The sequence below is a fragment of the Panthera uncia genome, chromosome D1 (assembly GCF_023721935.1).
Source record: "Panthera uncia isolate 11264 chromosome D1, Puncia_PCG_1.0, whole genome shotgun sequence".
NCBI classification, from domain to species: domain Eukaryota; kingdom Metazoa; phylum Chordata; class Mammalia; order Carnivora; family Felidae; genus Panthera; species Panthera uncia.
In genome coordinates this window covers 39,833,534-39,854,688 of record NC_064808.1, presented here as the reverse complement: position 1 = coordinate 39,854,688, position 21,155 = coordinate 39,833,534, and the positions used below count along the sequence as shown (strand labels likewise).

The following is a 21,155-nucleotide window of genomic DNA, read 5'->3' as shown; positions in this document are numbered from 1 at the left end:
GTGTAATCAAAGTTCTGCATTCATTGTTACATTATCAGTGCATTTTTCTCACAAAGGTCTGTTTCCAGGTCGGTCTTCTCTACCAGATATAAGCTTTCCAGGCAGGGACCATGTCTTCTCATTCGGTGTTCCTTGTACCCAGATTAGTGCTCAGTCAGAGTTTGTCTAGTATATGAACACATGTCTGAGACTCACTGTCAGGCAGGCCTGATTTACATGCTTGCTCCTTGTGTTGAGTGGGGCATCAGCTTCAGGCACTGGTCAGTACCTCCATCTGGAGAAAAGTCTACTTGGGGAGCCAGCTCTGCTGAGGGGCACCTCGGTCAGTACTGAGTTAGGGCCAGCGGGCTGGGAGTTTGGGGAAATCCTAGTGCTCAGTGTCACCCCTCTGCTAGCTGGGTGTGTCCTTCTCTCTCAGGCATAGACCTGCCCAGGGCCTGCCCCAAGGACCATGCCCTGGATGGGCTGAGCAATTCTGCCCTCTCTGCTTTGGTATCACACATCAGGATCTTTCATGACTGTCATTTCATGATGGGTATGTGTCAATTACTTAGACTAACGGGATGCCACACATTTGCGGATTATGAAATCAACTTAATAAGTCCCAACTGGAAGAAAGGAAGGAAGGAAGGAAGGAAGGAAGGAAGGAAGGAAGGGAGAAAGAAAGAAAGAAAGAAAGAGAAAGGAAAGAAAATATTATAAGGATGCATTGCACATGAATAGGAGTAAACACTATTTTGTAAAACTTTTGTTTTATTTATATATGTATACATTTCTATTTCCTACCGTGGGTCATGGTCCAAAAGTTTGAAAAATTTAATTAGACTGTGAGGTGGTTTTCACAGGCCCCACTTCTAGATGAAATGACTCCAGCCTGCTTAAACACATTTAACAGTAATCTAGTGGAAGGTTTACTCCTGGGAAGAGTTTCCACACCGGGAAGAAACATTTTCAGACTTTTCCCTAAGCCCTGGGGACCTCAGTTCTCCTCCCTCTCTTGGGTCCTATGGCTTTGGGGGGTGGGTCCTGTCTGAGGAGGGGACAGAGGAGATGCGTATGTGACAGGCAGCACAGGGGTGACATGTGCCTATGTGTGCCGAGAAGGACAAGACTGTGCCTGCCAGGGTCTTGTTTATATCCTGCCAGGAGTGTGTTTATAGTGTATGTATTGAGAGTACCCTGTGAATATGTGAGGGGTGTGTGTGTGTGTGTGTGTGTGTGTGTGTGTGAGACTGTGTGAGCATATACTTTACTTTGGCTTTCAATCTGATGGGATAACCTGGATTGCAAAAAACAAAAAATCCAGAAATAGGGAGCCAGCACAGTGTACTGGAAAGAACCCTGAAATTTCACCTTCCGTCCTGAGTTGGAATTCTGGCTGTGTGTGTGTGACCTTCATCACTTCACCTCTCTGAGTATCAGTTGCTCCCTCTGGGAGATGCAGATAATCATAGCTCTGACCTCCTGGTCAAGTGGCGTTGTGGGGACTGGAGACATCACAGAGGAAAGGTGTTTGGCGCACTGGGGGCAGGGTATTGGCGTTAGCGGAAGCTCCACAGGGTGCCACTGTGCTCAGAACTGAAGCTCGGGGCCAGGTCTGTAGCGGGAGCCCTGCACACTGGCCTCTGAACCCCCCAATCAGGTGCACAACGACCCGCAGTGCGGCTCCTCCCCCTACACCTGCTCCAGGTCTGTCAGCCTCTTCTTTGCGGGTGAGCAGGAGATCCGTCTGGCCAAGGAGGTCACCCATGGAGGCGTGAGGTAACTATAACACCTTCTGCCCTGAGCTCTCCTGCTCCCTGACATTAGTGGTGGGGGATGGTGAGTACCTTTCTTCTCCAGCCTAAAGAAAATTGTTTTCTAGGGGCAAACAGCAGTTTCCACCATCAGAGCAGGAACATACTGGCAGGCCAGCTGGGTTTCTAGTCAGCTGGGTTTGTGGAAAGATGAGTCCCTCAAGATTTTCGGAGACTCAAGGCCCTGTGGGTTTCCCAGACAGTGGGTATTCAAATCAGAATTTTCCAGATAAAGTTGAGGATATAACACTACAAGCATGCTCAATTCTTTTCTTTCACATTTTTAAGGGAATCTTTGTGAATGGATCATATGTAGTTCAAGCCTCCTTGAATAGATATTAAGCACACTGTCACCCTTCTTTGATGACATAGGGTCATTTCAATGTTATTTATCTTGCTGGGACATCAGGGATGCCTGGGACCAGAGGAATAAGGACTCTTTGCCCCCACACCAGATGGTCCAGACCATGGTTCTTTCTGAAATCTGTCTTGTCTCTTGTCTTCACTGTCCTTTCCTTCCCTTGCTATCTGCTGTCACTTCATGTTGCTGCTGGGTTGGGGGAAGGGGTCTTCCTGCAATGACCCTTCTCCCATTGTCATTTCCTGCTTCAAATCTGGAAACTGGGTAACCAAGGTTTCTGGCGCTGAATGTAAACCTGAAAGCCCAGGTGTTTCTCCTGTGAAAAGATTGGTATATGGATCTTTGGGTACCAGTTTTGGCTGGTTAGACCCTTCTTTAATTTTATTTTCCTGATTTTCTGGTGGATTGAAAGTTGCCAAATTCCAGACTGGCTGGGAGACCCTGTCCCAGTAAAACTGGGAATGTGGTTGGGACTGCAATGGCTCTCCATCTTTTCTTCCACTCCTAGTTTTCCATATCCCTCAGCTTCTTTCTCTTCTTATGCCTTTCTTGCTCCCCACCAAAAAAAAAAAAAAAAAAAAAGCCCCAAACAAACACACAAAACAAGTAAATGTCCGCTTATACCATTTCTCCCGTCCAGGAGAAAGGATCTAGCAACTTCAGACACTCTAAGATTTACCCCTGCCAGGGAAATTGCAAATTTAAAAAGCAAGTTTTAAACACCGAAGACAAAAGAATCTCTCCCTAATGGTGGGCCTCAGATGCCCAGGAAGTCAGGGGGGAAAGTGGGGGCCTCAGATTCACATGGTACCAGTTGCGTGTGGACGAGGCAGGCGCTGGGTACATGATGGTTCCTGCAGGTGGGGCTGGCGAGTCCTTTGGTGACGGGACTGGGTGAGTGGGGGTGATGTGAACACCCAGAAGCTCTGGGCTGTGTCCTGCAGAGTCCAACTGCCACATGTGATGGGGAGCGTGAGTCTGCAGAGGCTTGCTGGCTACGTCCTTGTGCGGCATCAGTCAGCCTTCACGCTGGCCTGGGATGGTGCCTCAGCCGTCTACATCAAGATGAGCCCAGAGTTCCTGGGCTGGACTCATGGGCTGTGTGGGAACAACAACGCCGACCCTCAGGATGACCTGGTGACCAGCTATGGTGAGGTGCAGGGCAAGTGGCCTTCGAGGGGTTTGGATGGAAGTAGGAAGGAGGTTGGGTGGAGGTCAGGCTGGGAAAGGTGGGAGAGGTCTTGGGGCAGTACCCATGGTACTAAAGACCCAGTGGGGGGTCAGGGCCCCTTCCTACCAAGTGTGTGGTCACTCAACCTCCATTTCCTTGTGGGTAAAAGAGTCATAAAGACCATTCCTACTAGAGTTGTGTAAGGATCTAAAGGGCACTTTGCTAGGTAGGGTATGAAGCACACACTGTGAGTGTAGGGTGGGGGCAGGAGCAGAAGGCCAGAGAGAGCCTGGAAGAGAAAGGGCCCCGTGGGAGCTGAAGATACCTATAGAGGAGTGGTAAGAAGTAAAAGTGAAGCATGCAGGGCCAAATCATGGTGACTCTGGCCTTCCCAAGAAGGGAAGTGACACCTTTGAGCACCCACAACATACTGAACACTTAACACGCATCATCTCATACAGTCCTGGCAATAATACCATGGTGGGGGATTATTTGCCCATTTCACATAGGGCAAAACTGAGGCTTGGAGAGAGCTTGTCCAGGCTCACATACTAGTTGCCTCCCCTGAGTTTGGAGAGTAGGGAGCTACTACAGGTTCTTGAGTATTCTTGACTATCACCACCAGCTTTCTCAGGAGAGTGGCTCTGTTGGGAAATGCAAACTGGGATGGGAGCCAAGAGGCTGGGTTCTTCAACTCCTTGTCCGCTTTTGGTATCTCTTCGGCTCCACCTGCCCTCCCTAGAGCCCTGTGCGGCCCCTCCCCTCCTCCCCCGTCACACCCACCTGTGATCATGCTAGTTCTCCCTTCCAGGGAAGCTGACCGACGATGTGGCTGAGTTTGTGCACAGCTGGCAGGAACAAGCCCCCAACCAGCCTCCAAGGCCTACAACTGCCTCCCTGCCTCGCCCACCGTGTCTGCAGCAGAGCCCAGGAACCATGCAGGTCTGGACCCTGGGGAGAATACCTACTCCCCACCCTCCCCTTACCCCTCATCCTAGTGTCTGGCTTAGGTTTCTTGTCTCCCTCTTAGAAAGTCACTGGCTGCAGGAGCCGAGGGTTGTTTGTGCCTATGGCCCCATCCCTTTTCCCTCCATCATCCTCTTTCTCTCCCTTGGTCTCAAATTGGGGTTCTGTGTAGGGGTGGGTGAAGTCAGAGGGCTATGAGTGGCCTTGCCAGCTCCCAGCTCTGGCCCCTGGCTCTTTCCCCAGGGTGTGTACGACCGGTGCGAGGCGCTGCTGCGGCCCCCCTTTGATGCCTGCCATGCCTACGTCAGCCCTCTTCCCTTCACAGCCAGCTGTACCAGTGACCTCTGCCAGTGAGTAGGCAACCAGGACTGGAGCTGGTATTGGGCTGTGGGGAGACCTGTCCCAGTACTGAGGGGCGGGGGGGGGGGCGGGTGGTCTCAGCATGTGGGCCACTGAGCCTGATAATCCCAGGCCTCGACAGATGCACTTCCAAAACCTCAGAAATTCTTATCTGCATAGGTGGGGCAGAAGAGTTTCCCTATTCTCTGAAGCCCAGAAATGGGGACTGACACCTTCAGGGTCAAACAAGTCAATGCCAATATTGGGACTAGAACCCGGGTGTCCTGCCTCCATCTGTATACCTAGATACCTTCCCAGTCTCCCTTTCCTAGCTGTGGGACAAGGAGGGGTGCGTGCCCTGAGCCCTGGCAGTCTTTACAGGGTTCTGGAGGGCTGGTGAGAGATTGGGCTCCGGTGTGACCCTCGGTTTCCCTGCACAGAGCAGTGGGCGATGAAGCCACCTGGTGCCGGGCGCTGGCAGAGTATGCCCGAGCGTGTGCCCAGGCGGGGCGGCCCCTGCAGGATTGGAGGACCCAGCTCCGGCAATGTGGTAGGTGTATCCTGGTGGTGGGGGCAGGGAGAGGTTCAGACAATCTCTGTCCTGAGGCTGTGGGTGGCCTCATCAGGCCTCAGCTCAACGTCCTGTCCTGCTTAGAACCACAGTTGTCAGAGCTGGAAGCCGTGAGGCCCCATGTGGCAGATGAGAAAACAGGCTCAGAGTGGAGGGACTGACCCAGGGCCACAGAGTGAGATGAGGGTGGTTCTCAGAGCCTCCCAGGCTCTTGCCAACTTTCTGGTTACCCAGGGGGACTAGGGGAACAGGAAAATCACAGTCCTCCCTCCCTCTCCCCCAAGGCCTGGAGTAGGGGGTGGGTGTGTCCTGGCAGAGCCGATGGGACTGGATGGACTGCTCCCTTCCTCCCAAGCCGTGCACTGCAAGGAGAAGGCCTTTACCTACAACGAATGCATCGCCTGCTGCCCTGCCTCCTGCCAGTCCCAGGCATCCTGTGTGGACAGCGAGATCGCCTGTGTGGACGGCTGTTACTGCCCCGATGGTATGCCAAGGGTGGAGCGGGTGCCTGGCAGCATCTTCCTGGGCTGGCACGCACGAGCCCAAAGCAGGGGCTCAGAGGATGCCTGTTTGTGGGATGAGTGAAGCAAGGAGCACACAACTAATAAGTGAATAAACGAATGACTGGCTTAAGGGGGCTGAGGATGGGGGTGGAACTGTGGCTCTTGAGAAGTTCATCAGGGTATTTAATTTCATCGGGACTGTGTATAGATGAGAACAAGCCATTCATTCATTCATTTGTTCATTTATCACCTATGTATTTGTTTAAACATTCGTTCACATGCTGTTTTGTATGGGATATAAATGCACTGGTTTTGAGGGGGTATACATTTGCCACACATCTGTAGCGTGTAGCCCATTCGGCTAGGCAGGGGTTGTTGGGATAAAAAAATGTAGAGATAACAGTCATTGACTTTAGGGGTCAGAATCTGGTTGCAGTGATAAGCCACGTATACCTACGACTCCAGTCTAAGGCAAAATGTAATGAGGATCAGCTCAGGGGTTCAGACAAGAAGAGACAGGAATTCAGTCGGGGGAGAGATTGTCAGGGAGAGATTGTCAGGCTTCCTGGAGGAGATGGCACCTAAACTGGTTCTAGATGCAGCGACAGGCTTTTGGGAGGTGGAGAAGAGAAGCTAGTCAGCATGCAGGTTGCTTGGGGAGGTGGTTCTTTGAAGAGGTCTGGAGGTGAGATTATTTGCCCAGAGGAGATTCAGATCTGGCCTGAGCCAAGGATTTATGCAGGAGAAAGCTTGAAAGTGGGTTCAGTGGTGAAAACTTGGATAAAGGGATCTTTGTCATAGGCCCTGGACAGCCATGAATGGTCTACGAACAGGAGTGGAGGTGAGTTAAGTGGGCCTTTCCTGTGACCCTAGGGCTGATCTTTGAGGATGGGGACTGCGTGGCACCAGCTGAATGTCCCTGTGAGTTCCATGGGACCCTGTACCCAACTGGCTCTGTGGTGAAAGAAGACTGCAATGCCTGGTCTGTGTCCACAGCCAGGGGTGGGGGTGGGGGTGGGCAGTGGTGACTTCCAGGGTTTTCCACCAGGGCTATCCATTTGGGGTCTGGGACCCCTGGCAATATGGGGGCACTCACTCAGCATCTCTGAGTCCCAGGCGATCTCATTTAATCCAACCCGTGGAGATGGGGGAATCTCTACCACCCATTTTAGAGACGGGAAGACTGAGGGCTGGGGACAGGAGCTCTGTGGACCCTGCTATCCTCCAGCATCTACCCCAGGCCTGGAGAGGTGAGACTTGCCTCCTTGATCTCTGTGTTTCAGCACATGCACTGCGGGCAAGTGGGTGTGCAGCACATCTGTCTGCCCAGGTATGCCTGACCCCACCTTGGACTCTACCCCCTTCCTCTGGTCTCTCAGCTTTTTGGGCAGGGAGGATCTGGGGGCCAGGCCTGCAGTTCCATTGGTTCAGCTTGCCCCACTTTGTTTCCTCAGAGCTGCTTTGCCTGCTTAAGGGATTGTTCTGCCTCCTGTCAGGGAGGGTTTTGGGGGGTCTATCTAAGGACCTTCCTGAGCTTGGGGGGCTTGGATGGAGACTGGTCTCCAAGCTCAGGGCCTGGTCTCCTGTCAGAGGGAGATGCCCAGGGCAGGGCTGCATCTACCTTCAGGTGGGCTGCTGGGGACAGGCCTGCATCTCCCCAGTGGCTTGAGTGTCAAAAGGAAGGCCAGGGCTCCAAACACTGCCCTGATTCCTAAGGACAGAGTGCTGTCTCTTCCTCATGCTCAGAGCCTGCAGGGCAGAGGCAGTCCCCGTGGGGCAGCTCCCATGTGTCAACCACCTTTCTTTGCCCCTCAGCCGAGTGTTCAGTGACTGGCGACATCCATTTCACCACCTTTGACGGCCGCCGGTACACGTTCCCTGCCACGTGTCAGTACATCCTGGCCAAAAGCCGCTCCTCAGGCACCTTCACAGTGACATTGCAGAATGCCCCCTGTGGCCTGGTAAGGGCTGGGGACCTCAGGCCCAATCCAGCCAGCCACCCCTGCTCTCTGCCCCCTAGAGAGGCTGAAGGATTTAGGGCAGGGCCCCAGGTTTTCCACAACCCACTCACCCTGATGTCTGTTCTTTCTGGGCAGAGCCAGGGGGCAGGAGACTAGGTTCTGTCTCTAGAACATCTGATAGCTGAGAACCATTTCCCTTTCCTGGGCCTCAGTGTTTAAAAAAAATCTCTAAAATGGGTCTAATTCAACTAAATCTTCTCTGCTTCCTTGGATTATGCCTTCAACATCTCCGTATTCACTCATTTGTTCATTTATTCATTCAGCAAATACTGAAATAATTTTTGTGCCAGAAGCTATGTTGGGTCTCGGAGACTGGGATGAATTAGATCTGGCTCTGCCCTCCTGGGCCTCGCAGATTGGTGGGTCGAGCAGATAACTCACCGTATAATCCACTATGTTATAGGAGCTGTAATAACATGGACATTACAGGGTAGGTCTCCATGTAGGAGCTTCTCCTGGTTCTTGTTTTACCTGGATGCCAGGTGGGAGAAGGGGTAGATCAGGAGAGACTTCCTAGAGGAGGTGATCCCTGAGCTGTGTCGGCCACTTGTGCACATAACTGAGAAAATGGCCAGCTTGCAGGTCTGGGGTAGTTATAAGTCTGTTTGTTTCTCAGGGACTGCATTTTCCCTGAGCTGACCCCACAAGCCCTGGTTGGGACTCCACTCAAGCTCCTTCCTGCGCAATAGGACAAAGGGTTCACACCCATAGCCAGGGCAGCTGCCCCCAAAGCCCAGCTCCCTGCCTGCCTTTTCCACACCCAGTGATGTCAGGTGGGTGAGCAGACATCACCTACAGGTGTCCCTCCATGGCCCTGGGGACCCAGGCTGAGCTGAGGATGAGGTAGAAGGCTGGGCTTTCTTCCTCTTGAAGCCTGAGTGATCCCCTCCCCTCTATCTGCCAGAGAATGGCCTGGATCTGCCCTTGGCTGCTCTCTGAATTGGAAGAATGAATACTTGTCCTCAAAAGCTGGGTCACTCCCATCACATCTTGAGGGTGACAATAGAAAAAGCAAAGCAGACAGACATAGCCCAGTGGGACTCCTCCCCATTTACAAAGTTCTAGAGTCTTTGAGTACCTGAGGGCTATGGGACCTTGGGGGTCCCTTACCAGCTCCTTCTCCACCATGTTCTGGATGGTGGTTGGCCAGTGTCGGCCTGAGATAACTTGCTTCACTGCTGAACAGTGCCTTTTTTTGTTTTTTTAATGCTTATTTATTTTTGAGAGAGAGTGTGTGTGTGTGAATGGGCAAGGGGCAGAGAGAGACAGAGACTCAGAATCCGAAGCAAGCTCCAGGCTCTGAGCTGTCAGCACAGAGCCCGATGTGGGGCTCAAACTCACGAACCATGAGATCATGACCTGAGTCGAAGTTGGACGTTTGACCCACTGAGCCACCAGGCGCCCCTGAACAGTGCCTCTTGATAGCACATTCCTTTTACCACGAGCCAGGTCTCTTCCTTGTGACTTCATCCACACTGATGAACCAGTAGAGGGCCAGCCTTGTGCCAGCTCTGTGCTGGGCACAGTGAGGGTTACACAGATGAGTCAGCCCCTGGTCCTAGCCACCAGAAGCTTGCAGCCTGATCAGGGAGTCAATCACGTCCTCAGGTCAGTTTCTTCTCTGTGAGATACAAGAGCAGTGCCATCAGAGGGGCTGTCTGTGGAGCAAGAAGTATTCCTACAGGTCAGAAGAAAGCCTCATGGTAGAGGTGGCATTTGAGCTGAATGACCTAAAAATTGGGCCAAAAAAGATAAATAGAAATAAGATATGTATGTGTGAGGATGGGGAGGAAGGGCAATCCAGGAGGATTCGATCATATGAGAAAAAGCAACAGGGTGGAATGTTCTAAAATACATTAAGGCAGATGCAGAAGGACTATGGCAACTGGCTGACTGGCTGGTAAAGTGCCAGGTGTGTGGGAGAGAAGCAGGAAGAGTCAAAGGTGAAGACATGACTTCAACCCCGGGTGAACAGAAGTGGGTAGGGTGAGAATGTTAACAGAGAGGATGATGATAAGAAAGTATTTGCACAGTACTTTGAACTTTGACTAATCAGTTTTGCATTTGACATCTAGTTTAAGGCTCAAAATACCCCCACGTAGTGGTCACTATGATTCTCCCCATTTGAAATCTGATAAGACAGGCCTAACAGAGGCTTGGGGCAGTCTTGACGACCCCCAGCCAGCAAGAGGGGGAGCTGAGCCAGACCCAAGGCTGGAAGTCCAGAAAGCCTGTCACAGCTTCCTTATACACCCACCCCCAAATCAGGGTAGTGTTTATAGCCTTTGAAGTATTTTTAAAGTAGACCTTATTTTTTTAGAGCAGCTTTAGATTTTACAGAAAAATGCAAAGGTAGTACACAGAGTTCCCATATATCTCACACCCAATTTCTCCTGTTATTAACCTCATACATTAGTATGGTACATTTGTTACAAATACTGAACCAATGTTCATTATGTACATTATCATTAACTAAAGTCTGCACCTTACTCATATTTCTTATTTATTTTTAAACCTGTTATTTTTTTTCTGTTCCAACATACTACATTACATTTAGTCATTGTGTCTCCTGGGCTTTTCCTTGCTGTTACAGTTTACTAAGACCTTATTTATGGTGACCTTGAAAGTTTTGAGGAGTACTGGTCAGATATTTTGTAGAATGCCCCTCTGTTGGGATTTGTATGCTTTTCTCATGGTTAGAATGGTGTTAGGGATTTAGGGGAGGAAGATAAGAGGTAAATTGCTATTTTCATCACATCTTATCAAGGATACATGTACCAACATGGTTTATCACTATTGAGGTTGACCTTGGTCATTTGGCTGAGGCAGTGTTTGTCACATCCTCCTCTGTAATGCTACTCCTCTTTTCCCCCTTACCATATTGTTCTCTTTGAAAGAAGTCAGCCCACAGTTAAAGAGTAAGGAGTTATGCTCCCTCTCCTTGAAGATAGAGAATCTACATACATTAGTTGGAATTTTTCTGCATAGGAAATTTGTCTTTTTTCCCTTGACATATTTTTTTTTTTGTCAATCATTTATTTATGTCAGCATGGACCCAGGATATTTATTTTATACTTTGGATAAGAACCAATACTTCCTTTTTTATTTTGTTACTCAAATTTTTCCAGCTTGAACCATTGGGTAGTCTTTCAGTTGGCTCTTGGGTCCCTTTGGTATACCCCCATCATTGTGTGTATGTGTGTGTGTGTGCGTGCGTGTGTGTGTGTGTGTGTGTGTGTGCTGCCTACTGCCTTACTTTATAGTCCTATAAGATACACCAGGCTCATCTTGCATATTTCCTGTTACATTCCTAAAATCAGCCATTCCTGAAAAAGTATTATCAGATGCTCTGGGCTCCTTTTGGAGAATCGTATTAGACACCAAGATCTGGGGTACTGGGTGTGCTCATTGCTCCTGGGGTATCATTTCTTTTAGATCCTCTCAGCTGATAGAAAAAGGAAATAATATGTATAACCTATGAATATCCTTGTATAACCAATATATATACACGTAACTATAGATAATCTATCAGTAGCCCTCTATATCTATATGCTAAGAAGGAGCTCATATTGATGTTCCAACTCTAATCCATTGCCACATGGGTCATTCTAGTCTCCCCTTGCTTATCCCACCCCTTGCTTATAAACACCCACTCCAACAGTGAGAAATATGGTTTCCATTGTCCTCCATCTATTTATCTAATTGTTCAATTCCAGTATACATGTATAGAAGTACCAGAATTATTAATCCATACCTCCATGGGAAAGAACTTTATCAACTAGAGTACAGTGCTTATGCATAGTTTCTTTTGCTTTTAGTCTTACAAACTCCACTTATTTCCAAGGCTTCTTAGGTCAACACCTTTCCCTGCACCCCCGTCAGTGAGGTAGTTTTGTATAGCTGTACAGTTAGATTCTTTTGTCACAGTCTGCATTCCATCCTGGGATCCTCTGACTTCCTCCATGATTTTTTTAATTGTTTACATTAGGGTTCACTCTTTATGCTGTAAAGTTCTCTGGGCTTCGACAAATGCAACCTCCAAAGTATTCCATGCACATTTTCCTTCCCCAAAATTTAATTTTTTAAATTTTAGAGTGTGTATGTGTGTGTGTGTGTGTGTGTAGAGGAGAGGGGCAGAGAGAGAGAGAAAGAGAGAAAGAAAGAAAGAAAGAAAGAAAGAAAGAAAGAAAGAAAGAAAAAGAAAGAAAGAAAGAAAGAGAACCTCAAGCAGGCTCCATACTCAGTGCAGAGCCTGGTGTGGGACTTGATCCCATGACCCTGGGATGATGACCAGAGCCAAAACCAAGAGTCAGATGCCCAACTGACAGAGCCACCCAGGCACCCCTCCATGAACACTTTTTTTCTATCAAACCAGGCAGGACCAACCAAGTATTGTTCTATCTCTATTTCACAAGGAGAGAACTGAGGTTTAGGTAACTTAAATGAGGTCTTTAAGGTCTCAGCTTTCAGTGACATCAAGACTTGAGCCTGAGACTTTGACTAAAGGGTGCAGACTTTCTTCCTGCACCAATGACATGTCCAGAGGGGACCAGAGGATGAGTGGGCTTGACAAAGAAGGTGATGTTTTAGACACAATGGTTTTGAGCTGTTTCAGGGATTTTATGTCTCCTTGGGAAGGAGCTTGGAAGAAAGGTTGTAGCTTGTTGCATAATGCCTTCCTGAAAAGTTTCAAGCTCTAGTTCTTTCCTCATTTCGCTGTTTGATTATATCACTTTCAGGTTATACTTTCTTTGGCTGTCTTTGGACTTAGGATAAAGTCCTAAAATATTACAAAGCTCTGCCTCAGCTGGCCTCTGCCTACCTCTTGAAGAATTTACCTTAAACCACTTTTCTCAGTGGGCTCTGGCCCTCTGGTCTTCTTTTATGTACTTGGATGTACTTTTTAAATGTACTTTTATGTACTTCTTGTGTCAGGGAATTTTGTATAGCCTGTTCACTATCCCTGGTATCCCCCTTCTTGCCTTCTCTCTTTGCCCAGCTACCTTCTCTGTACCCTTCAGATCTCAGCTCAACTGTCACATTTTCCTGTGCCTCAGTCTTCTGATCTGCAAAGTGAGGTTGTTAGTGGTACTTACTATGTAAGACTGCTATGAGAATTAAGTGAGTAAATACATGTAAAAAAGATGAGAATAGTAACCTGAACACAGTAACTCTAAAGTTAGCTATTAGGGTCGCCTGGGTGGCTCAGTCAATTAAGCGTCCAACTTTGGCTCAGGTCATGATCTTGCGGTTCGTGAGTTTGAGCCCCAGTTCAGGCTCTGTGCTGACAGCATGGGGCCTGGAGCCTGCTTTGGATTCTGTGTCTCCCTCTCTGTCTACCCGTCCGCCACTCAAGGTCTGTCTATCTCTCTCTGTCTCAAAAGTAAATAAACATTAAAAAATTTCTTTAAATAAAGTTAGCTGTTATTATAATAAATTATAGTATTACTAAGAGTTTTGTTATGATTTTTACATCATCATTATCTTTCCCTAAGGATGACCTTTCCTGCCTCTGCAGACTAAATCTTGTTCCTTCACTATATGCTTTCCTAGCACCCTACACCTCTTTGTAGCACTGATCTCAGCAGTAATTTAAAAACCAACTTTGTAATTACTTGTTTAGTGTCTGTGTCCCACACAAATATGTACTCTCCATGAGGCCCGGGACTATATCTGTCATGTTCATCACTGTATGGTTGTATGGATGTCTTCTTGTGGAAGGAGGTATGAATGGGCCCAATGTGTACCACCCATTTCAGAGATGAGAACCTGAGGCCCAGATATTATTAGCTCATTTCCTGCCTGCCTATGAGTAGAGCTTGATACTCTGCAGGATGTGACACATGGAAAGAGCTATATAAACACCTGTAAAAGGATGAAATTAAAGTCCTGTATTGTACTTTACAATGGGGAGTGGGGAGGCCAGTGTTTCTGAGGCTAGACTCTGGGCCATCCAGGGGGGTCTATCTCTGCTCTCTGTCATAGATAGCCTAAGACTTGACTATCTTTTTATTTGCATTATCCCAGCTCTGCCAACCTTCTCCAATCTTAGCCTCTTCCTTCCCATTCCCAGATGAGAGCATTTGGTTAGAGGTTGGGGGTTCCGTCTCAGCCTGTCTCTGACCTCAAACTGCACTAGAATACCCAATCTTGGGGCCTCTTTTGGGGCCAGCAGGACAGACAGACTAACTCTGCCCTATTTGCCTTCCTCTTTCTCCAGAACCAGGACGGAGTCTGTGTCCAGTCAGTGTCAGTGATTCTGCATCAGGACCCTCGGAGGCAGGTGACCCTGACCCAAGCGGGGGATGTCCTTCTGTTTGACCAGTACAAGGTCACCCCACCCTACACGGATGGTATGGCTTTCATGGACAAGAAGTAACTGGGAGCTGGCTGCCCAGGCCTCTTCTTCCAAGCACTGTCTCTGGCCAAAGGCACTGCCACATGGGCAAGAGCTCACATTTTAGCATTGGGTGAATCGGGCCAGATGGCACCTTGGTCCCAGGAACATGGACTCTGGACTTGTAAGATGGTCTTTGTCCCCATCCCAACATGACACTAGGCATCTCAGCAGTATGATGCCTTCTCCTAACATAAGGATATGAATGAGGCTGTTCTCTATCCCTATTTTATTTTTTAGTTACTTATTATCCTATCTGACTCCACAAGGGAGCAGTGGTAGCTCATAGGAAGCACATCTAACAAAAATGCAAAAACTATTAAGAAATAAAATAGCACCAGAGAAAATGAATAAGAAAAAAAAAGTAGGGGTTCAAGATTGAGTAGGGATGCAGGGGGAGAGGTGTAAAGAGGCCAAAGAAATGCATGCCACAAGAGGCGAAAACTTCACTACAATTGGATCTAAAATCATATTGTGAGCTTCCTGGTGGCCATTGTGAAAAAAATGGGTAGTTAACAGAATTCTCCTTTGCTACAGAAGGAAATATATCAGTTCCCTATGCAGGCAAGGCTTTAACTGGCACTTGGTGCTAAAAAAAAAAAAAAAAAAATCTTAGGTTGCCGTTGTCAGTTGTCTCTGGGTTCTGTTTCATCACTGAACAAGATTTCCTCAAGGCTTCCCAAACTAACTCCTTAGCAGGGCTTCACTGGGTGTGAACACTGTGCTGGGTATCGAGGTCAGTGAGGACCATGCAGGTGGTGGCGGTGGGTGGGTGCATGTTGGCAGAACTTCCCACATCCCTTTTCTGGTTCTGTGCCCAGACGCCTTTGAGATCCGGAGGCTGTCTTCCATGTTCCTGCGGGTGAGGACCAACGTGGGCGTGCGGTTGCTCTACGACCGCCAAGGACTGCGGCTCTACCTGCAGGTGGACCAGCGATGGGTGGAAGACACCGTGGGCCTCTGTGGCACCTTCAACGGCAACACGCAGGACGACTTCCTGTACGTGCCCATGCCCGGAAGCAGAAGGAGAGGGTGGGGCCCCGGAAGGCCGGGTATCCGGAGGCACTGCCTGAAAACATCTTTCGCAAACTCCCTGGGTCTCTCACTGTGCCACGCATGCACCATTTATCATTTATTCTTCGGCATTTAAATTTAAGCGTATTTCTTTAAGGCTGTGGCCCACAGTCTTCTCTGTGCAAAAGACTCACCTGGAGAGCTTGTTAAAATGCTGATTCCTGGGTTCTACTTCTGAAGTATCTGATTTGGGTTGGGACCCAAGAATTCTACTTTTAATAAGTAACCACTGTGATTCTAGTATAAGAGATCTGCAGACCATACCTTGAGATCTGTGGCCCATACCTTGAGAAATACTGTTTTATAATGAGGTCTTAAAATTGTTGGACCTCAGGCTGCATTTGATTTGTTTCATGGTTTTCCTTGTTTTAATTGACTGTGAGCACCTTTAGATGAGCATAAGCCCCCTGTGAACCAATGATTCCAAAACTCCTGCTTTCTATCCCAGGTCAGTCTAAGCCACATGTCTTTCCTGCTTGGTTCTTAAGGGTTGCACCGTGTGCGCCTCCCATGTTCAGGAGAAGGCTGTTTCCTAGGTTGACAGAAAGACTATCTGAGCATGGATACAGTTTAGAAACTTGGGAGGGGGCAAGAGTCAGACTTTCCTGAAAGGAGAATAAGGGGTTGATCTTGAAGGCTAGAGGTTCTGGCCAATTTTTCAAGTGACATGCATTAGGTGATGCAGAAGTAAACAGGAGACACTATCTTCAGCAAAAAATGAGAACTCAGATTCATTCAGAAAAACAAGAATAAAAAGAAACTGAGCTTTACATTTTTTTTTTTTAATGTTTATCTATTTTTGAGAGAGAGAGGGAGAGAAAGTAGGGGAGGGACAGAGAGAGAGGGAGACACTGAATCTGAAGCAGGCTCCAGGCTCCGAGCTGTCAGCCCAGAGTCCATTACAGGGCTCAAAGCCACGAACCATGAGACCATGACCAGAGCTGAAGTTGGATGCTTGACCAACTGAGCCAACCAGGTGCCCCAAAACTGAGACCTTTTAAATGCATGCACATTAAAAAATGTAGCATTCTGCTGTCTTGCCTGGTGGGACTGATGTTAGGGCAGCTGGCCGGAGTGGTGGGGGACAGACGACCCTGATTTAGTGTGTGGGCTGCCTGCCACCTTCCTGAATGTGAACTCTGGGCAGAACAGTGGCTGGGTGTAACTTGGGTGCTCTCACTGCTCTGGAGCAGTAGTGCGGGCATGCTGAGTGTCACACAGAACCTGCCCCACCCCATGCACGCTATGTTGTCTCCAGTCTACCATCTCCTCGAGTTTGGTGACTCTGGGAGACTGTTGATGTCTAGGAGACACGTTTTTCCCCCCTTCCTTCCTTCCTTCCTTCCTTCCTTCCTTCCTTCCTTATTACCTCTTGTGTGACTACTTCCTACCTAGAAAGGTGAGGGGTGCAAAGGAGCTTTTGGGAACTGCTTATGGAAAAGGGAGGAGGAAGTCTTAATCCAGTGAAGTTTGGCTCATGGTGTCCCTGTTTCTCTCTTTCTGACATGAAGAGCTGGGGGCGGGTGGTGAAGATAGGGTAACATGTGGCCGGCCCCAAGCCAGTTTTGATTCCCTTTGGAGCCTGTTAAATGTGATGTTATGTGATACGATGTGTGTGTGTGTGTGTGTGTGTGTGTGCGCGCGCGCACATCCATAACTGTATGTGTTTGAATGTGACTGTGTAGACCCTCTTGTCTGTTTACATGTTTGGCAGATACTTGTGCTCTGTGTGTGTGTGTTGAGGGCATGTGCAAGTGGTGTATATAGGCCTATGGGTGTTACTCCTTTGGGTGGGTACATATGCGCCTCGGAGTGTGTGTGCTCATGCTTGGTCTATGTGTGTATACAGGAGTAGATAGATACTTATCTGGGTGTATGCTGTATGTCCACCTGGGTCCACGCGGCCAAGTGTGTGAACGCGGCTATGCCATGACTGCAGGTCCCCAGTGGGTGTGCCTGAGAGCACCCCACAACTCTTTGGCAATTCATGGAAAACTCTATCCGCCTGCTCACCGCTGGTCTCTGGCTCCCCTCTGGACCCCTGTGATGTGCACCTGCAAGCAGGTGAGGTGAGGGGAGAAGGAGGGGGGAGTGGGGTGAGGTGGGACTGGTTTGAGAGGGGTGAGATGGGAACTCTGGGCCTGAGGAGGCTGGTCGGGTTGGGCAGGAGTGATAAGAAAAGGTGGAGCTGCAGAGAGGGGACCGTGGTTCCCTTCTGGTAAGGGTCAGGCAGACAGAAACTTCATGCTCTATCACTGCCACGTAGACACACATTTGTACTGGCTCTCCCATCTCAAGGCAAAAGTCTAAGCCCTCACAGTGGCCCCACCAGGGCCTAGCCTCTCTGCCCTTCCCCCTGCACCCAACTCTGCTCCGGCCACACGGGCCTCCTTGCTGTTCTTTCTGCACAGCCAGCTCTGCTCTCTGCTCTGGGCCTTTACACCTGCCGTTCCTTCCACCTAGAATGCTCTTCCCTCACTAAAGTCCCTCACCTCTTTCAACTTTTTGTTCAGACTTCATCTTGCCACTGAGGCCTTCCTGACCACCTGCTTTAAAATTGCAATCGCCCCTCCCACCCCACCTTCGATCGCTAACCTCCTTCCCCGCTTTCTCACTCTCCGAGGTCTTTGCCTTCTGCTTTGCCATATAAATTGTTTAGTGATGGTCTCCTTCAACCACACTGTAAGCTCCACGAGGGCAGGAATTTTGTCAGTTTTGTTCACTCCCGGGTCTCCTCCCAGCATATGGATTCATGTCTCACACAAGATGGAATGTATTGCATGAATGCACTAAACACACATACACATGCTCACTCTCCTTTATTTTCTTAAAACAATTTTTTAGCGCTTATTCATTTTTGAGAGACAGAGACAGAGCACGAGTGGGGGAGGGGCAGAGAGAGGGGGAGACACAGAATTCAAAGCAGGCTCCAGGCTCTGAGCTGTCAGCACAGAGCCGAACGTGGGGCTCGAACCCACAAACTGTGAGATCACGACCTGAGCCGAAGTCGGAAGCTTAACTGACTGAGCCACCCAGGTGCCCCCACTCACTCTCCTTTAATCATTTACACCCATGCCCTTGGCCAGCCACCGACTCACACCTAGACTGACCAAACCGTACCCACACACTGCCAACCAGCCATGCGCTCACGTCCCTGCTCACATCCCTACTGTGCACCCACACTCTCTCCCACCCACCTTCTCATGCCAACAGACCCCTGGACTGTGGGGAGGCAGGAAGAGGCTGGGGCCTGGGGCACCAGGCAAACCAGACCCCCACTCCCTGCCCCTGTCCCTCCCGTCTCCAGCTTCCTATGCAGTGCAGTCCTGCAGCGTGCTCACCGGGGAGCTGTTTGCGCCCTGCTCGGTGTACCTGAGCCCCGTGCCCTACTTTGAGCAGTGCCGCCAGGACGCCTGCCGCTGCGGGCAGCCTTGCCTGTGTGCCATGCTGGCCCACTATGCTCACCTGTGCCGGCGCCACGGGCTCCCTGTTGACTTCCGCGCCCACCTGCCAGCCTGTGGTGAGTGCCCCACACGTGTGCCTCTACGTGAGGGTCATTGGAAGAACCTGGGCTCCAGACTCAAGGGTCCACCTGCCCCTCCCGCCCCTGCAGCCTAACACCCCCACCTCACAAACTGCTTCTCCTGTGTTCTCCATCCCCTTGGCCACCCAAACCTGACATGAGGGCATGTGGCACATGGCTGCTTCTCTGTTACCCTCACCGCCAGTGCCAGTCCGTCTCCAAGTCCTGTCAGGCTTGTCGATTTGAGATGCAAATTCACCTACTTGTCGCCACCTCTGCTGCCACCACCCCGGTCAAAGCTTCCTAGTAAGCCTCCCCACGGCCTCCTCTCATTACAACCAGAGTGAGCCTTCTCAAGATCACTGGCTCCCATCGTCCTCAGTGCGCTCGTGGCTCGATGGGCGTGAGCTGGCCCCTGCTTCCCCCTCCAACACACACCTGGGCCACACTCTTCTCCATGTCTTAGTTGTCTCTGTGCCCCCAGCCCTAGTACAGGGCCCCACGCTCAGTAAGCTCTTAGCAAATACTTGTTGAATAAATGGAAAAGACTCCATCCTGGGAGTCAGGAGACATGAGTTCTGTTCCAGCCCTGCGGGTAATTGCTGTGTGTCTCTGGCAAGTTCCTGCCCCTCACTGAGTCAAAGTTCCTCCAGAGGTGATTGGATGGGACCAATGGTGCATATTAGACTCTCCATAGGAGCTTTTGAAAAATGCACATATCTGGGCCACATTGAGTACCAATGAAAACAACATATCTGGCAACGGGGGCAGGCATCAGCATTTTTAAATGGAGACTTTGATGTGTAGCTGGGGTGAGAACTTGGCAATCTGGCTCTGGCGGGGAGCAGGAGACCCCAAGGGAGTGGGATGCTGGCCAGATGAGGAGAGGGAAGCTCTGAGTCTTTGGACAGAGGGCCTCGAGAGGCTGCTTAAGGGGGCACAATTGATCTTCACAGCTCATATGTGTTATAGGTGTGGAAGTGAGAAGGACAGAAGTGTGTGTAATAACCACCTGTGTGTGTGTCTATGTGTGAGCGATGGCGGGGGGGGGGTGTCAGGGAGTCGTGACCTCCATCCTCCCCCAATATCACTACCTAAGAAGAATGCCCTGCAGAGGAAAGGAAACACCAATGGCAAGGTCCAGGCTGAGCTTGGGATGTGGGGCCCACCCCTGCCACTCTGCCATTGTAGTGTAGCGGGAGGAAGTGGGACTCGTGAGTGAGACCTGGGTTCAAATCCCAAGTCTGGCCTTGACCTGCTGTGTAACCTTGAACAAATATCTTCTCTGGTTCTCAGTTCTCCTCATCAGGATGATGGCTCCACCTCACACAGTTGTGGGGATGAGGGAGACAAAACACACAGTTTTATTTCCCACTACAGCACTGTCCTGTGAGGCCACCAAGGAGTATAGCCCCTGTGTGGCCCTGTGTGGGCAAACCTGCCAGGACCTGGCCAGCCCTGTGGCCTGTGGGGTTGGTGGTGGCAGCGACCTCAGCGGGGACGAGTGTGTGGAAGGCTGTGCCTGCCCACCGGACACCTATCTGGATACCCAGGCTGACCTCTGCGTCCCTAGGTGAGTGGGCTAGTGTGACCTCTGTCAGATGGAGAGGAGGCTGAGGGTCTCTAGGGCATCTGAGGCTGGGGAGCCTGACTGCACCTCTTATGTCCCTGCTTAATCCCCCAGTCACAGGGCAGAGCATGATGCACCGCTGGGTGGTCCTGGGTGGGCTTCCTCCCCCGGACCCCGTTCTCGGGCCTCTTTCCTCAGCTATGGCTCTTCAGCCCTCTCCAGCCTGGCTTCCCCATAAAACAGAACAACACTCCCACAGAAACAGCCTCTCTCCCTTCATCTCCCCTCTCCTTCCACAAGTAGTTATTGGCCTCCTCATATGTTCTAGACATTTCTAAGCCCTGGAAGTTCAGCCAAATACAGAACAGAATCCTGCCCTCATTGAGCTCACATTCTCATGCCAAAACAGATGAATAAATAGACACTTAAAGGGTCTGGTAGTAATAAGCTATAAATAGTCAGGGAGGGATTACTGTTATGCACAGAAGGAAGGCCTTTCTGCTGAGGTGACATGTGGGCAAAGATGGGGGGAACTGAGGGAGGAGTGCTCCAGGCCAAGGGGACAGGGATGGCTCTGAGGCTGGCTGTGGCATGTCAGTGTGGCTGGAGGTGAAGTTCAGGGCTGGTGATCTCACAGTATCCCAGAGCTGACTGGAAAGGCACTTAGTCCCTTCCACAATGGGGAGAAATTCCCCTAAAATTCCACTGAGGGATAAGGGCTAGAGAGAGGCTCCTATAGGGGGTATATTAGAATCATTCAGTAGCCTTTTCAAACTACAGGATCCTCCCTTGAGATCCAGATGTGTGCCCTGCCCCCTCAACCCCTGACTTGTGGTTGAGTATTGCCAAAAAAGGGAACCTCT

General features: G+C 49.9%; 2 protein-coding genes across 2 annotated transcripts in view; both read left to right on the top strand.

The window, feature by feature from the left end:
* LOC125913211 (L-lactate dehydrogenase A chain) overlaps positions 1-21,155 on the top strand; it is a 968,541-nt gene that overhangs the window by 261,276 nt on the left and 686,110 nt on the right. The gene's annotated exons all lie outside the window — the stretch shown is intronic.
* The window catches only part of OTOG (otogelin), a 91,114-nt gene that overhangs the window by 6,313 nt on the left and 63,646 nt on the right, over positions 1-21,155 (top strand). The window contains exons 6-19 of the mRNA XM_049639960.1: positions 1,643-1,761; positions 3,102-3,307; positions 4,140-4,270; positions 4,538-4,644; positions 5,074-5,183; positions 5,560-5,688; positions 6,581-6,689; positions 6,991-7,037; positions 7,523-7,668; positions 13,949-14,081; positions 14,947-15,124; positions 17,139-17,263; positions 18,507-18,719; positions 20,103-20,295. Of these exons, the coding sequence (XP_049495917.1) occupies positions 1,643-1,761; positions 3,102-3,307; positions 4,140-4,270; positions 4,538-4,644; positions 5,074-5,183; positions 5,560-5,688; positions 6,581-6,689; positions 6,991-7,037; positions 7,523-7,668; positions 13,949-14,081; positions 14,947-15,124; positions 17,139-17,263; positions 18,507-18,719; positions 20,103-20,295 (1,946 nt within the window). The remainder of the gene's footprint in view (positions 1-1,642; positions 1,762-3,101; positions 3,308-4,139; positions 4,271-4,537; positions 4,645-5,073; positions 5,184-5,559; positions 5,689-6,580; positions 6,690-6,990; positions 7,038-7,522; positions 7,669-13,948; positions 14,082-14,946; positions 15,125-17,138; positions 17,264-18,506; positions 18,720-20,102; positions 20,296-21,155) is intronic.